General features: G+C 41.6%; 1 protein-coding gene across 1 annotated transcript in view; it reads right to left on the minus strand.

Annotated features, from left to right (window-relative positions):
* Nucleotides 1–318: 318 nt before the first annotated feature.
* PEX14 (peroxisomal biogenesis factor 14) overlaps nucleotides 319–17,919 on the minus strand; it is a 76,163-nt gene continuing 58,562 nt past the window's right edge. Inside the window, exons 4-9 of the mRNA XM_034068185.1 lie at nucleotides 17,048–17,170; nucleotides 10,204–10,289; nucleotides 7,971–8,073; nucleotides 6,620–6,717; nucleotides 4,323–4,414; nucleotides 319–2,114 (exon numbers count right to left, since the gene is read on the minus strand). Of these exons, the coding sequence (XP_033924076.1) occupies nucleotides 1,649–2,114; nucleotides 4,323–4,414; nucleotides 6,620–6,717; nucleotides 7,971–8,073; nucleotides 10,204–10,289; nucleotides 17,048–17,170 (968 nt within the window). The 3' untranslated portion in view covers nucleotides 319–1,648. The remainder of the gene's footprint in view (nucleotides 2,115–4,322; nucleotides 4,415–6,619; nucleotides 6,718–7,970; nucleotides 8,074–10,203; nucleotides 10,290–17,047; nucleotides 17,171–17,919) is intronic.

Below are 17,919 nucleotides of genomic sequence, written 5' to 3' on the forward strand. Positions count from 1 at the left end.
CCAGAGCCTCCTGCTGGGAGGACAGACACTGGAATAGCCGCATTTTACTCACCAGATGATACACCCACCTTGTCCTCTGGAACACCAGAGGCAACCCAGCATTACAGCTTTGTTGGTGTTCCTTATATTGTACCTCATATTGTACTTACACTGTTCTCCACGCTGCCTCCTGCTGATATAACCTAGTATTGGAACAGTCAGAAAAGCAACCATAAACATCCTTCAGAAAACATTTTATAAGGACTGAATTTCTGTGATAGTTCCTTTTCCCTCCCTTTACCACCCCAAAATAAGAGCCACAGCAATCCAGTAATAGCCTGGTGTTAAATAGTGGTAACTCATATTTATTACAATTATATACAATCATATTTTATATTTGAAATCTATACATGATCACACAGACGAGCACACTTGCTTGGTGAGGACAGTGAGACTCAGTTGTTACAAGAATTGCTCTGCTAAGAGGCTCTGATGCAGTGAATAATATAATTGGACACCACCATTTTACCAGCTGAGAACACAATGCTGCAAATGAGAGGTTTCAAAATTCACTGGTTTAATTTGTGTAAAGCCCCAATGGGGCAAGAAAAAGGCTGGACTGGGCAAGAAGGGCCAGTGGTTAACCTCAGAGCTGGAACTGTTCTTTCTTCTGCAGAGACTGCTTTGCTGAAGGAGGTGCCTGTCACTGGTCATTTAAGATGGGTTTTCTCCTCATTTAGGGAGCAAACCCGACTAAAAACCATTGCAAAGATTCAGAATTAATCAACTGTTTCAGCATCTGATATCACCTCGTATTAATTCATGGCTACTAGTCAAAAGTTGATGTGAGCTCCTTTTCTTTGGAAGAGGAAGGGTAATAACTGGGATGAGTGGAGTCAGCTTCTTTTAAACCTTCTTTTACTGGGGAGCAACCAGTAACAAAGACACTTGTTCTCATGGATTTTACTGTGGCCATGAAACCTGGACTTGGTCTCGAGTAAGAGGCCACTTTAATGAGTGGAAGCATGTGGGGTGGAAACAGTGTTCTTTGGACCCCACAGAAATTTAGTGTTTTTAGATACTAGGTAGTTTCAGGAATTTGAGGCTTGACATAAGGCTTGGGAGAGCCAAGACTGAGATCTGGTGAGGAATTCAGGGTTAAAATGTTCTTTTTTGGCAACAGAATATCAAGTAGTTTGAGAAATAAACCAGAGGGTTATTCTGGGAAACAGAGAACTGGTTTGGGCCTTTTGTGGGGATTAAAGGCTGGTGAAATCAAAAAGCTCAGGACAGACTGGTTTCTGAAACTGGAGAGGACTAGAGGCAGCGAAGAGGCTGGCTGCTTTGGGAGAGATGGTGTTTTTGTAAGAGAACTGATTCTCTAGCTGTGGTGCATGGTAAGGCGATTGGTCTTCCAGCCTAGGCAATGACCCCAGCTCATGGGCAGAATGTCTGGGAGGGGAGAAGAAGCCACTGCAATGCTGTAAAGCCCTGTGGTGAAACAGGGCCCATCTTGTTCACTGGGCAATCATGACCCTGCTCAAGGTCAGTCATGGGAGGATCATGGGAGAGGATGGTGGCACTTCTCTCCTCAAAATGGGAGAGGCACTGGGGACAGTGCAGGAGCCTAGGGAAGATGTACAGCAGCAGCAGCAGAAGCCAGGGTGTCTTAGTCAATCTCATTCTCATTGCTGGCCCCCTCAGGTCTTCGTAGCTTTTCTACTTGCTCATTAATCTGACCATCCCCTCCTCGCCGGTCCTCAGTCTGGACACCCAGACATTCCTCCTCATCCACATGGCTAACATCATCATCCTCATCGTCCTCTTCCTCCTCTTCATTCCTTTTGGTTTCCCTTTTCTCCTCCTCCCCCTGCACCTCCATCCGCACTTGGCTCTTCACGTCGATCACTGCCTTGTTGCCCTCCTCCGTGCTCAGCAGATGGCAGCTGACCTTTGAGCCCTCAGGGCTGTGGTTCTCCTTGACTGGTGATGAGGTGGTAGACTCGTTGCTGACAGGGGAGATGTCACTGCTGCTATTATGGTTGGTAACAACAGGGTTGGAGGGTGAGCTTGGCTTCACTGGGATCTGCCATGACGGGATCTTAGGAGCCGAAGGGGAGGGAGGGAACTGCCTCCTTGGGGGAGGGAAGAGGGGAAGAAAAGGAGAGAAAGGCATTTTTATTACAGACACTGAGGGGTTATCATTCGAGAGAATGGTATTTGCGCTGCAGAAACCATGTAAAGCAGGGCTGAGACTGCAAGTCTCTATTGACATACATGAACAAACCCAAGGCCACTTCACCTCTTCAGCCAGAAACTCAAAGTGCTTTACAAGCATTCAGTAATCGAGCCTGCACCCACAGAAAATATCACAGCTAGGCAATCTGAAGTACTAAAATGATCTGGTTTGGCCAGTGTCACACAGTAAGCTAGCACTCAGGAATGCTGGCTGTGGGAAGACATGGGTGTCCCCTTATAAAACAATCACTAATTAATTGGTAAAGAAAATTCCCACTGGAGCAAGAAGTCAGACACACCAGGTCCTTGTGCCCAAGCCAAGGAATTTCACCATCTGGCTCTCACCTCCACTGTGATACTCAGCTATTGCATTGCAGCTCAGTGCAATCCAGAGCCTATCTCCTAGTCCCAGCATGCACTTTACATGTTTGGGCCAGGTCCTGGCTGCCAAAAACTGGTTCAGCTTCTCTGACTTGCATAGAGTCATATTAGCTTGTACCAGCTGAGAAAGCTGGCTGCTCTGTCCTTGAGTCATTTCCAGGTGGGCTTTAAGGATATGACAGTGGCAGGCTAAAGCCCAACCCTAACAGGAGAACCCAAGTACCAGACGGGACAAATGGAAGTGCAGTGGGAAGCACTGATGTCCTCAGAAAGTCATCCATCATGAAACGCAAAGCAAAAAAGCATGTCTGATCCAGTACTCCCCATGCATCCTTGCTTGTATATGTGAAAAGGGGGAGTATGAGAGAACAGATTGAGGTCTGAAAAGGATGCTGTGTGGCAGGGAGTCCTCATGTCCCTCAGGTGAGCTGGCTCGTGCCACAAACAGAGCAGATGAAAGCTGGCTGCTCTCCTACAGTGAGCATTCAAACACAGCAGATTACATTTCCTTAGACTGAACTAGGAACAGTAGTTGATCTCACCTCCCTCTTCCTCCTCCCACCAGCAGCCATCAAAGAACCCTGATGATCTAACCTCAATCTCCTGTGAGTGCAATAAGCTAATGCCTGCATTATTCAACCAGTATCATAACTGCAAACAGCAATTTCAATCTGGAGATTTTCTTGGCTCTGGTGTTGCTGCTGCCTTGTCACTGCAGAGACATTTGCTCTTTTGTTATAAAACAACTTGTCCCAGAAGTTTTCTTTTTTCCAAAAAGCATTTATTCCCCAGCTGCAACTTTCCCATTGCTGAGGAGGTGTCATTACATAATGCTTGTTCCCCAGCAGTGATGCTAGTACGACCCAAATTAACAGACAGTAACTTAGTATGTATCCTCAGTCCTTCAAAGCTCTCTCTAGTGACTCCTGGGAGGAATGGGAGGTGTAGTGAGAATCTGAAAGGATATTACAGACTATGCACTTTTCAGACTTCTGAAAAGCCCCACTACTGAGATCCAGAACATGGTTAGTCGAGTCTTAGGTTGATCATTGAAGTCCATCTCTTAGTAAACAGATGACATAGTTACATGTAGAAGGAGGCAAGAGAATAGTATCAGAGTAAATGGTTCAGTAGCTGGGAAGCTAGATAAACCCTTAAGTTATGTACTTGGAAAAAAAGAATTTCTTCAGGAACTGATATCTGATCCCTGTTCTTACAACTGTCCCACAGGCTGGGATTTATATCACCTCATTTCAGACATCTACATTATAAGATGTCTATATCTGAGCTAGCTATTAGAGAGAACCAGGCTTTTCCTGAAGTGCAATTCTTTTCATCCTGGTTATGCCTTAACCATGAACAGGTCAGCTGAGCTGTATCCAGATGTGACTCTCTTTGTAAGAGAATGCAGGTGCAAATGTAGTCAACTGCTCAGGTGAGAGGCATCCTGACTATGGAGAATGGCAGGGAATTCCTTTATCATAAACAAAAGGAAAGACCTTATTAATTGCCCAAAGCACTCTATGATTTAAGGCAAGTTTGAAAAGCATTTTGAGACCTGCAAATAGAAAGTGATAGTGGAGTACAAAATAGTATTATTAAAATAGCAATAACAGGATATAGAGCTAGTTCCTGTTGGAAATGCTTTTCCTCTCCATGACTGAAAGGATCCCAGAAAGCAACCCTTTCCCACACAATAATCTGCTCACACATTTGACCCATACCGGTTCAGGAGAAGGCCTTTTAATGAGTAGATCTCAGATTTCAATTCATTAATATTCTGTGACTCCAGGATCCAGTTGGTGGAAGTTGTGGCCTGAAACATGAAAAAGAAGACACGAAGATCAAAGTATGAACTGGGAGACAGTACATAAATGTCACTTTTTCTACACACTAGTAAGTCCTGTAGTGATGGGCTGAGTATGGGACCAAAGAACCCTCATGTCTAGCACTTCCCATACTAATTTTTGCTAAAAGCAATTCAGAATGAAGCCATTTGTGAGCGTCACTCCAGACATACTCTTAATAAATCCCCTAAGGAAGCCGGAAATGGGATAACACAAAAAACCTCTTCAGCAATTCCTACTAGATGTAGCCAGAACTGATTGTTCCTACTTATTCTTTAAACAGACTTCAGCTAGTGCTGAGTAACCCTGAACACCTTCACAGCCAGCACTCCTCGCACTGACTTCTGGGCTGTGAACTCTGTGAGCTGGGAGAGGCTCAGTCTGTAGTAGCTGTGATATACACAGATGCGTTCCCTTGGGATTCACACTCCCAGCCCTCAGACAGCAAGAATCCAGGAGCCACTGTTCTGGCTTTCCAAGACCTTGAAAGCTACAGCAGCACATTAACAAGGGAGTGATTTCCACTCACTGGCCTGCAAAGGACTCAAATTTCCAAAACACATATGGTGCCAGATGCCTAGGATTTAGAAATAAAATCTGACATCTGGGGCTTTTTAGCCAGTCTCTTTAAAAAACAGTTGTAGAAAATTCAAGCCTTGAATTTTTATGTATGTTTTTTAATTACTTAAAGTCCCTCTTTTTAATTTTTTACAGCATGCCAGTAGGAGTTTGAAAAGCAGATATAAAAACTTACATTACAGCTGAGAAAACACAGCTTTTATTCTTTGGTTTGTGGGGTTGCCCAAGTTTTTCTTTGTACACATGAGGTTTAGATATCATAACAATGTGTGCTACCATTTCAGTGCAGGGGGTAGAGAGGGGGGAGGAAAAACTTCTTCAAGACTCTCTAAACCACCAAGACTCTTATGCCCTTTTCCCTTCTTAAAGCTCAACATGTGGTCTTAATCTTAACACTTAAGACCTGAAAACAGTTTTCCAATTTCCGGACTGGCTCCAGGCCATTGACAGGCCACAGTTCCCAAGGAAAATTGAAGTAGAGTGTTGGGACCATAAACTGGCTTTCATGGTTGGGTTTACAGCTGTGCCACTGAGGGATTCCTACTGTACAGTGTGCACACCACACAGTCAGCTTTGGCCCACCAGCTACACACCATCAAAGTGTTTGTATGAGATTAAAGTATAGGTAAGCGGAGAAGACAACAGTTCATGCAATAGGTAAAAGACTGTAATCATTGTCTAAGGGGTTTCACATTAAAAAGAAAACTCTCTACCTGAACAGAGAATAGTGCAACATGAATAATCACATGTCTGTGACCATCTCTGTGTGACTGGTTCAAACCCACCCCAGCTCACATGGAACCAACACTTACTGGCTGATAGAATGCTTAGGCCAACAGATGCAAAGTACTTTGGAGATGCAAAACACTAATTCTCATCACCAGAAAGAAAATCAATTTTGGTTAAAAGTGGTCACTTGTAGTTACACATGTAACAACACAAACTAGTCAGAGCTGATGGTTTTACTACCAAGGTCAAGTCGGGGGTCAAGGGAAATGGGCAACTATGCAACACTAATGTGGTTGTGATGGGGCTACCTGTTACACTAAGATGACCAAAATCATTGAAACAAGAAACCAAATAGCAAGACTATTCAGCCATTACCTGGCCTGGATCTGAACAAGTGACTTAAATATAGAACTTCAAGTGTGTGCTTGGCTGAACAGGATAAAGTCATTGTTTTGACAATGTATAAGGATACAGGAGAAATATGAACACATAAAATTACATATTACACACAAATAAAACCTCTGCACAACTGGACTTTGCTTCTTTTGGTCAGCAGACTAACAACACAATTATTTAATGCATTTGAGATTAAATAGGCTACATCCAAAGGCTGCATCCAAAGCTAAACAGCAAAGTCCTCACAGAAGTTACAAATATTTCATTGAGTACCCAGTTAATATCCAGTGCTTTAAACAGACTGCCTATGGAGAAGTCAGGTGCAGAGAAACTGTCTGGAAACATGACAGAGCTGAAGGCTGGATTGTAAACCTAACGAGATGCTTTCCATGTGCCCACAAAAGAAGCCATGCATGTTCCAAAGAAGATAGGTGGTGATGTTCTAAAAGTGAAGAGGTGGGAGTGGATACCTTAGAAGCAGCCAGCTCTTGAGTGAGCTCCTGGATTTTCTGTTGTTGCTGGATTAGCAGCTCCTGTACAGCTGCTAAAGTTGTCTGCAACTGAGTCACTATGAAGGAAAAAGCAGTAGAGTGTTAAACTGAGATACATGCACATACACACACTCACACACGCCCTTCCTGCTGTCTAGCTACAAAGATGCCTCTATTCCTACTATATTTAATTTATCTACACCCGCCTGCTCACTTTAATCCATATGATTTATCTGCACTACGGGTAATCTACCTGCACTGCATCTAACCTCCAGTATTTCTAGTTTATCTTTCTATTGTATAGATGTCTATAGCCCACAGTATATCCGTCCAAAACCTCTCCCTTCTAATTATATTGGTTTATGATTTGTACATCTCCCTGAACTTATACAATGTTTGTATCATTTATCTATCTTGGGCCTCACACAGGCAAATACTGGGGATACCTCTAGTCTGGGAAGAGGCTGGTCTCAGGACTGACCTCAGGGTACCATGAGAAATGAAGGATGCTTTTCTTCACACCCTCCACTCAGAGATGTAATGAGCATCCTCCCACTCTCAACCTACCAGCTCCTTAAAGATGTTGAGGTTGAACAAACCTACTGCTGAAAATCATACTTTTTTCATTCCTCCAACTGAATATACTTTTGCACTTTCCCCCTTTTATGTCAAGAGAACACCCTGTATTCCCCTCCTACAGCCCACCAAGCACTGGAGGACTTCGGCTGGACTCCAACTTTTACTATTTTGCTACTTTATCCAAAGCTTCCAGGCAGTAAACAAGCTGGTAAAATAAAATCAAAACCTCTATTGGTGTGACAGGCAACAGCTAATCCAGACCATCATTAGGGCATCGGGTAATGAACAGACACCCTATAGAGTCAATAACAGAGAAGGTGGCTAAGGTCAGGGAGGCACAGTAATTACAGACTCTCCTGACCCTTCCTCGGATTTTTAGATGGAAGGTGGGGGGAAAAGACTTAACAAAAAAAGCCCCTGAAAACATGTGAGAAGCAGGAATTAAACCTGAACTTTCCAGCCCCACGAAAGGCTGTCATTTTATTCTCCTTATTAATATTCTGAGGTTGGGAGCCTTTCCGTAAAAACATAATTAATTGAGGCCGCGCCGACAGTAAACAACCAATTTCAAATTAAACCGAAATGACGGCGCCTTCATTTGCAAATGTGAACAGATTCTCAGAGCAGATAAATGAAGTCACCACATAAAGTGGAGAGATGGAGGGAAAGAAAAGGGTGGGGGGCTTGGCAGAATGGAGGCTACAGGGAGAAAGGCTTTGAGGAGTGAATTGATGGAGTCATTAATCTTTACCTGTCTGTGTCACACTGCCACTCATCTCAGCGATGTTTGACTCAATCCTCTGAAGTTGTTTCCTGTCTTCCTTTCCTCCCATGATGAGAGGAAGCAGGTATTTCTGTATGGAGTACAGAAAGTTTTTTAGGAAACAGGGATATACAAACAGTCTTTTCTTATGTACCTGAAGCATCCTCAAAGCCCACCACCCAACCCTCAGTCTTTATCACAGAGCCAGTGATCATTTATCCACACACTTGGCCAAGAAAAGAAATTTCCTCTACAGTGTTTAAAGAAGATGTAGAAGAGAAGATATGAGTTCTGTGGATACATTTTTGGGGTGCTACAAACCAGTTCCTAACTCCATTTAAGGCTTCCTGGGACAGCTCTAAGCCCTCAAAAACATCCATCACACATAGAGTAAAATTTCAGATCATACGCTCTCAAATGTGATCACACTGATACATCACAACACCTGAGCTACATTCAAAGGGCAAGAAATATACAAGTGGGAAGAAGAGGAGAAAGGCCTAGGAAAGGCCAGAGGAATCCAAGCACAACAGGTGAAAAAAATGGCAAAGAAGGATGGTCTAGGATGTGGAAATAGCCCTGATAGTGCCTATCAATGCTGCTTCATCCCAACTTTTGATCCATGTACACTCACTGCATAGGCAAACATACAGGATAGTTTCTGAGGCAGACCTGATCATCCAGACTGCTGCATGTGTTACACTTCTTTTATACTTCCTAGCACTGGGGTAAGCTTTCAGCATTGATGTGCACAGCTCTTACCCTCACAAAGCACATGTACATGTTTACACTCTGACATTCTGAAAAGCAAACAGCTTTTGATGACTTTCTTAAACAGTTCTCTCTTAATCTTCACACAGAGACAACTATGTTGTATCCCAGCATCCTATCCTTCATACAAAAATCACTATTTGCAAACTCCCTCAAGATCCCATGAAGGGCAGAGGGAATCTGCCAACTCTTTCCAAAGACGTTTTACTCCTGTGTAAAAGAGTCTCTGCTAGGTTAGAGAGGTTTGGATAGACAGAAGAGCAAGACCAGTAAAAAAAGAATACAGCAGTAGGATATATTAACAGCATCACTGACATTATGCCAAAAATGTGTTAGCTATGTGTCATTTAGTAACAGCTATATGTTCAGGTTTGCAAGGCCCAGCAGCTGTTGTCTTAACATCTCTCAGGGCACTTACCAGATCCACTACTCTTTGCAAGAATGAAAAGATCAGTAAGGTTGGCATCAGTAAGGTTGGCATCACTACTTTAATATAAAACCAAAGGGACAACAAGTCTCCATAAAAAGCCATTCTCTTAAGTCAAGTAACTTTACTTGTGAAGATGGAACATGCTGTTTCATTTGGCCTCTCACAGACTGAGATCCAGAAAATCAGGTCAGGTTAAGAAGAGTAGTTTTTAACTGGAAGGACACTTTTATTTGTAAAATAGATTTTACTAAACAAGGTGATAATTGTTAACTAAAGAACAAATATGAGAACCATCAACCTCTTGTTAAGTCTTCATCTCTGTCCCTCTTTCAAAAAACAAAACACAGCTTCTGCTGGACCAAAACTCTTCACACCCTGCTATGTTGCCTTGAACCACTAATGTCTTTCTATGTAGCCACAGAATATGATTGTTTACCAAAGACACTATCTAATGTCTCTTACCACACTGCTGGAAAGCAATCCAGAGTGAAAGAGTATGTTCAACTGGAGAAACATTGCACAAGAAATAAGAAGGGGCTGCTGTCTCTACAATACATAAGCAGACACATGCTTGTTCTACCTTGTTCTAAGCACACTGGAATAGAACTACAGGATATATGGCAGACCTGGAAATTAGCACCTTCTTTTCAGTGTTCTGATCAGTCAAAGAAGATTCTTTCCTACCCATGGCGCAGGATCACCAGTGGACAACTCATTAGACCGGGGCTATGACAGTAATGCCTGCTGGCAAGTGCTGAAAAAATCCTTTTACTGAACTGTGCTCAGTTTCCCCAAATTAAAAAACTCCAAAATATATATACATGATGAAAATTACTTTGTTTCTAGCAATTTGAGATCCACTGTAAGATCTAGTTTTGTTTGCTTGCTACTTTTGACTGCATTTTCGTGTTAAGTGTCTACATTTCTCACATACACCAATGGCATTGCCAGTAAGAACAGACACAAGCAGCATAACATTTTTCTCTCAGAGCAGTATATAAGTAGTGAGGGAGATATTACCTTGTAGAGCTGGTGGAACCCAAAGGCAATTCCTGCCATTATGATAGCCAAAGCCCCATAATCTCGCCATCTGGAGCCAGGTGGACCTAAAGGCCAAAATGAAGAAATAAGTACAGTCAGAACTGCAGGTGACATTTTCATTCCTATTTTATCAGAGAAGAGTGCAATGAATAATGCCAGTTATGCTGCTTCTTAGCAGGCATAGATTTACTGAGCAGGGGCACTAGGATGCTGGTAGTCCCTCATGTACAGTGTGCAGGCCTAGGACACTGAAACATCTGCCCAGACCTCTAGCACTGACACTGGCCTTGCACAACATGTCAGGGAGAGACAAATCACAGCAGCACTTTAAGAAGTTCCATCAAGCTGGTTTTGCCTGCGCTTCTCCCAGATACCTGTCTGCAGTGTTAGTACTAGACAAGGTTAGCTCATTACTTGAGCATCTCTTGCTCTCCACTATCATAATATTTGAAAACTGGGACAGAGCCAGAGATCCAGAAGAATGCAGAAAAAAAGGAAAGCAGGGTTTTGAGAGAGAAATCTATCAGGGCAGTAGATGGGTTTATCAACACTGTGTTAGCAATTATGGGCCAATGTCTTTCAAGCCTGAATTACAAATAGAGATCAAAACACACATAAACAGTAGAAAGAAAATACATAAATACCTACAGAGAGAGGTAAAGAAGTAGATAAAAGCTTGAGCTATTTAACACACAGTTCTGCACAGAAGCTGAGAGACTCCACAGAGCAAAGCAAAGCTCCCGTGTGCTCTGCTCCTTCAAGCAGAATCAGAAGATACCTGTAGTTTTCCACCAGTTTTATCCTTTCACCTCCCTCGCAGTTCCCTTAACGAATCTTGTACTGCCCCCGGTTTTCTTTAATAATAAAGAGGATGCAGAGTGATCTTTCCTAAAGTTCAGTGGCAGGATGTGGGCAGAACTGATGTGGTGGAGGCCGGTGTACAGTCTCCAAACAGACAGATCCAAATCTACATGTGACCTGTAATGTCTCAGAAATGCATTCTCTTCTACAAAGTTTCAATTTAGGCTTTCAAAGGGAGGCTGAACCAGCTGGAAGCTTCTCTTCTTTATGCTTTTCTCACCTATTGTCAGTTTTTCTGTTGCTGAGATGTTCTACAGTTCATTGCAAGAATTACTCCTAATCCCAGCCTTAAGGCTCTACAAACAGGCACTGGCTCTCAAATACTTGCACTCATAGCATCTTGCAACAGTTTAGGACACAGCTCCTCAAATCATCCAGTAGTTAGAATCTGAACAAATTAAAGCAGCTCTGTGAGAACAGGTGAATAGTGTCACCAGGAGTATTTTGGGTTGCTGCAGTTTCAGTTTTGGAGCTTAGGCACATGATCAAATTATCATAACTTTTTAACTTAATGAGTTAACACATCAGCTAAGCTGCCGTAACTGGCTGTGTACATGTCAGGATTTAAAATGATCTCTGGCTAATCTTGCTGCACACCCCAGTCATCCATCCACTTTCCCCTCCTTACTCTGCTCTCACTGTTGTTTCTGGTATCTGAAGTCTTTTAGTTGACCAGTTCTCTGCCCTGAACTTGTGACTGAAGTTATCCCCTTCTATGACAATGCAACTCCAGACTGAACTGCCTCTTGTAAAGGGTATGTGGGTCTGGGGATGCCTTGTCCATGGCAGTCCTTGACTGGCTGTCCCTAAGTACCTCCCTACTGCAGTGACCTCCGACTAGAGGGCAGACACACCTGTAGGACCTTGTCTGCTTTGCCCTTTCACCTCACTCATCTCTCCCTCCATTCCTATAATGCTTGAGCTAAGAACATTTTATTGCCCCCTGGTTTTCATTATTAATGAAAAGGGACCAGAATGATCTTTCCTAAAGTTCAGAGAGTCTATAAAGACAAGAAGCTGAAATGCCATTTTACTCATTTTAGAGATGTGTGAAATAATTCTGTCTTGTGGCAAAAAAAAAGTGAGGGGTGAGGGGAGAGGAAAAGCAAGTGAGGGACACAGTAAAGGCTTTGGATTGACCACATCAACTTTACAATGTTAAGAATGTCACAGCTCTGCCTAAAATCCACACTCAACCTTCCTTTTCCCTGCAATATTCTAATCTACAACGTCGGGGGGAGAGAGGGCTACAAGTTTCTCAGCTGTAATCTCAGTGTTCAGACTGACTTCTTCACATATCCTCAATCTTCTACTTGCACAACTGGAACAGAATTCAGAGGAAGTGAAAAACTCCTAATAGCCCAGTTACTCTCCATTTAGGCATGGTGGAAATAACAAATCATTCCACATAAGAGACCTTCAAAAGGCAAATGGAAAGGACACAGGTATTTTCTCCAGCTGTAAATCTGTGTTTTGTGTAAATACATTTAATTTTCTCAGAAGCAACTGGAAATTGCACTTGCAGAGTAAACACTGGTTTTAAGATCCCCATTCATCTCAGAATCAACTTTCTTGACATCAATTCATTAGCCCTCATGGATCCAAGTAAGGTCAGCATCACTAGTATCCACATTCAAATTGTAGAAACTGAGGCTGGAAGAGGTGGTTTTCCAAGAGCAAACAGTGAAAGGCATCAGGGGAAAAAAAAAAGAGTCTGGATTCTAGGTACCATTTTTAATTGTAAGAGAAAACAGCCTGTATTCTACAGCCTCCCACGTAATGAAGACACAAGGGTGGGAGAAGAAGATCCAAATGGCAAGAAAAGCAGTCACTGATTTTTAAGCAGGTGTAAAATCTGCACAAACACCCATAAATGGAAACTGTGAACACCATGGGGAAGAACGCTGGTGATGAACTGGATGATGAGGCAGCTTTGCACACCTTGCTTAGAAACTCCCCTGAGTTTGCTTGTAATTATAGGGGTTAGAAAGGTAAAAAAAATATAAACCCAATTAATCATTTAAATATTTAAAGTCAGATTTTTGTCCTCACTGCTGGATTAGTGTATTTCATAATGCCAACAGCAGACAGCCCTGTTTTTTTACTGGGGGTTCATTTTAGAGCATGTTTAAACTAGTCAGATTGAGTGATGCTTCCAGCAACTAATCGCATGTCAAATAAAAGATATTTTATGTAATAAATTACTGCTACAAGTAATTCAAATGTCATTTATCAGTTTTATTATCAGTCAGGCAAAGTCTTGTTTCTCTATATTAATCAAATTCAAGCTTTTTTTAAGCTTTTTTTTTAAGCAGTTTTGACACCTCTTGGCAAAAGTACAAACTGGAGGGAAGGAATCACTCCTCCAGAACAGGAGGGGAAATAGTAGAGATGGCATTGAGTGAAAATACAGTGTCTAGAAACTTAAGTCTTGTCTCTTCCTCCCCGAAGTTATTAGTGTTTCTCTTAGAGCAAACTAAGAGGAGCTGGGCATATTGGGACTATGTTACACTGAAGGCTTATATATACATGCTTACTTCAAGAATAAGAAAGTACTTACGTAGGTAACAGCTATTTCCAACGAAACATTAGAACATGAAATAATAAGTACACTAGCAGTTTCATTTGTACAAAGAAAGGATTTAAATGATATGAATTATTCCCTGTAACCTTAAAAATGAGAAGAGATTGGCTTGACAACAGCAGGAGATTAAGCAAAATCAAAAGGTGTGCACAGGATTTATTGCTCTGACTCACAGGAATGGACATCCTACACTAGCAATGCTGCTGAGATCACCAACTCAGCTGTTTGCTCCATTCCTGCTTAATAAACTCTTGAGATGGTTTTGAAGCCATCCTCGACTTCTGTACTTGGAAACCAGAGTTTTAACATCATTTTTAAACATGAAGCAGCAACACCTTGTAGGGAGGAGAGCTGGAGAAGAAAGTGGGTTTCTGAAGGCACTAGCCACTGCTTTTCAGCACAGTACCTTCCTCAGCTCTTTCTCCTTTTTGCTCTGTGGGGGGTAAGACTTTCTCTCTAGTTTTGTGATTTTTTGTAGAGGTGTCAAAACTACTCCAAAAAAAAACAACTTAAAAAGAACCAAAAATATCAAACACAGAGTGGTTCACAGACTTCAAGACCTAAACTCCAGCAGATCAGATGGTGCTTCACAAGAAACTCAGATGTCTTTTTTGGGGAAGGCAAATATAGCTCATAATCTTTTTTCAATATAAGCTTTTCCAGTGTGAGCTGCTCCCACCACCGAGTTAACTTATAGATTCAGCAGTCTACCTATCTCATTAGTCATTCAGATATACTTTTGAACTTCAAACCTTGAAGCATTTCAACACTAGCGTCATGAATACTCTGTAAGAAGATAAGCGTAACAGATAGACAAAAAGTAGTATCTGTCTTTCTCTGTACATGACAACTCCTAACAAATCTGTGAAAGATAAATTGACTTAGGAAACTGTCACAGAAACAACTGTCCTGGAGCAGATTTGGACCAATTCAGAAATATTCATTACAACATTATCATCCAACTGATGAAATAACCTACAGCAAATAAGGCACCTTGAAAGAGCCTCTGCACAGCCACATCCATCAGCTCAAGAGAAATCCACATACTCTTTTTGCTGTACTGATACCATGCAAAGGATGTAGCAGGAAGACACAAAGATGGATTCATCATTACCACCACTAGTACTACACCAGCCAAGGACTAGAACAGGGCACAGATGACACTTGATCAAAACAAGTATTTTGGTCAAATGAATACCATATATTTATTTTTATAAATATAAATATATTTAGCTTTTTATTATTCTCCTACATCCATTAAGAGGTTAAACTTAAATAGGTCTACAAAGAATGGCTGGAGCAAGGAAGAACAATACCTAAGAAATCTGTTGTCACCATTTCCCCCATTTTGGGGGGTTGCTAAAAAGGGCTGGCTCACAGGCAAAAGGTTTTGGTTCAAATGATTTAAAAAGCAGCAATCAGATTACAAAGCTGGAACACTGCTTTACAACTACAGCCCCTTCAAAAGCTTTACTTTGGTGGTATTTTTGTTCACCTTTGGTTTCTGAGCATTACAAAATGATACCTTCAGACCTCTCTTTGGGGCTGTTACTGGGAACATTTTGATGTTTAAATATTAGCTAAGATTTTTGCCCAGTAAGTAGAAATTGGGAGCTGGGGATTTGAAGAAAGCCAAAATAGTACAATGAAAAAAATCCCATACAGTGATAAACCTACAGGAGTTAACAATGATGACAGTGCTTTCCACTTTGAATTGTACACTTCTTTCCTGTCTTACCCTTAGTAATGGAGCACTATAAAATAAGGGAAGATCAACTCTTCTAATACTGGGTTGTGATAAGAGTCGGGGACAGCACTAAGAGGAATCTGGCACTGTTCTTTCAGAGAGCAGATTTAGCTTTTCTGTAATTTTCTGTGAGCTATGGCAGACAGGTATTAGCCCAGAAGGCAGAATTCAGTCCTGGGCTCACCAGAACACCCAGTACAACAGTCAGAAATATTCCAGTTCTGAGCCCACCTCCATCACAAATGTTTTTTTTCCCAAATTGTGCCAAACCAGAGTATTTAAAAACTCAGAAAGCAAGTTCAGTGTTGTCTCTAGCAATAGGAAACCTATGCCACAAACTAATAAACACAGCCCTAAATGGACTGTTACATCAGTCAGAACCTGACCTAGAGCTGTTTAGGAGCAGTATCAAAACCCTATTCTTAACACTTGGCAGGTAAGTGAAGTGATTTTCAAACTGCCAGACACACATGTGAGCTAAACAGCTTCTTTTGATGGATTTTTAATGGTGTGTACTTTGGTTTTTATTGTTTGGAGCTTAGATACTTTTTTGCGAGGTTTGTTTTAAAATGCAAATATATATGTAAATTTTGAGTCTACACAGATTATGCTGGGACTTGAAAAATTCTTTGAGAGTGTATTTTGTACACAAAATCATACAAGCAAGTCCACAGAATTTCTGCTGTCACCCCTCAGATTATTTAAGATTGAAGAGGAAGAGCTTATTAAAATTAGGGATTCATATTAACTGTTTGTTATTACTTGCAACCTGACAGCACTATTAATGTTCATTCACTCTGGGGTTCCATTGTGCCAGACCTTAAATTCACACACAGGAAGTCACAGACCTTATATTCCAGCTTGCTGTTCATGCTGGAAATACACCTCTTTCACGTAACTATTCAAAGCATTAATAGTCAGAGTTCAAGGAGCATGTGGATGGTGCTCTTGCTCATATGGTTGATTTTTAGGTAGTTCTCAGAGAAGCAGGGAGCTGGACTCCATGATTCTTATGGGTTCCTTCCAATTGAGCTATTCTGATTCTATAAACTAACTGGTTGCCTGACTAGTTAAGATAGTAAGTCCTCTAGCTAAAACAAAACTCTGTGTCGATGTCCAACAGTTTATTGAACAGAGTCCACTGCTGCAATAAGATGAAATGGTGTTGCCCTTTTACAGCACCTTCTGTCCAAGAATCTATCAGCTCTATCACATATTTATGACCTAAATATTAGAAAACCCTACTGATGAAGGGAAGCATGACCATAAGTTTTAAAAGGGAATATTGAGTCCTAAGCTGACTAAATGCTTTTTTCAAGCATCATAGTGGGTGAGAATCTAATTTGTATTGACTATACCCCTCCAGGTCAAGGGGTGTCACAGGCTAGTATGCATGATGTTTGTTTGTAGACAATGATCATTTGTATCTCTTTTTCCTTGGGTAACATGATCTTGTCATGTGCATCAACAACTACAAAGTGCATTTGAAGTAACATTTGGGATCCAATTCTGACAAACAGTATGGCGTTATTTGACCTGAAATCTAGGATCTAGCACAGAAACCTGTGAGCTTGCTGGAGAAATCACTGCAGAAAGCAACAGAACCAGATGGTTTTTGAAGTGTTACTTACTATACACCACTGGGTGAGAGGGCTGAGCTGGCACCACTTGTGTAGAAAGACCTGGGGACTGTGGCTCATCCGTGCTTGTGCCCGACTGCTGGAAAGCCAGGTCAATTTCTTCATCTGTCAGGCCTGGGGGAGCAGAGGAAATGAAATCAGTTTAGCACCTTTACCCACTTGATGCACGCATAATTAAATTCTCAAGCCAGGCAGAACCCTTTCAAGCTGCAAAGGATTTTGGCAGTGACTTGAGCAGTAATGCCTCCCCAATTTTGGATTCACTGGAATGTCTCCCTCTCTCTTTCTCTGTTGCAATTTAACCTTAAGCGACAGAATATTAGCCTCAACGCTGCTTCCAAATGTGGCTCATTCAATTTCCTTAATTTATCCTTGAGTTTATTGCTGCTTTTGAAGTAGCTTTCTATTGCAATTCTCCATTCTTCCCCCGAAAAAAAGATACCATCAACTGCAAATGTGGCTCATTTTAATCTGTAATGGTGTAAAAAAAAAAAAGAGGGGAAAAAACTAACAATAATGCATGAAAACAGACAGGGAAACAAAAACCTAATTATTGGGTTAGACGACTAATTAGTCTACATCGTTTCCGAAGACGGGAATAATTTGCTTTATTTTATGACAAATGCAGAAATAAAAAGGAAAAAAATCAGGACTGACTGTGATTAGTATGAATGGGACACAGAATGTAAGGAGGAAATAAAACTATAACAAAACAGATCAAAACAAGGCCAAGCCTAAACTTTCAGCGTTAGCATTGCCCCAGCCTATGGCTGCGTGATTAGATTGCCCTAAGGCAGCCTGGCTTTTATTTCACGCGGAGCTGTAGTAACGCTGCACACATGGTACATGTTGGTGCAGTCACT

The sequence above is a fragment of the Melopsittacus undulatus genome, chromosome 12 (genome assembly GCF_012275295.1).
Source record: "Melopsittacus undulatus isolate bMelUnd1 chromosome 12, bMelUnd1.mat.Z, whole genome shotgun sequence".
Lineage (NCBI taxonomy): Eukaryota > Metazoa > Chordata > Aves > Psittaciformes > Psittaculidae > Melopsittacus > Melopsittacus undulatus.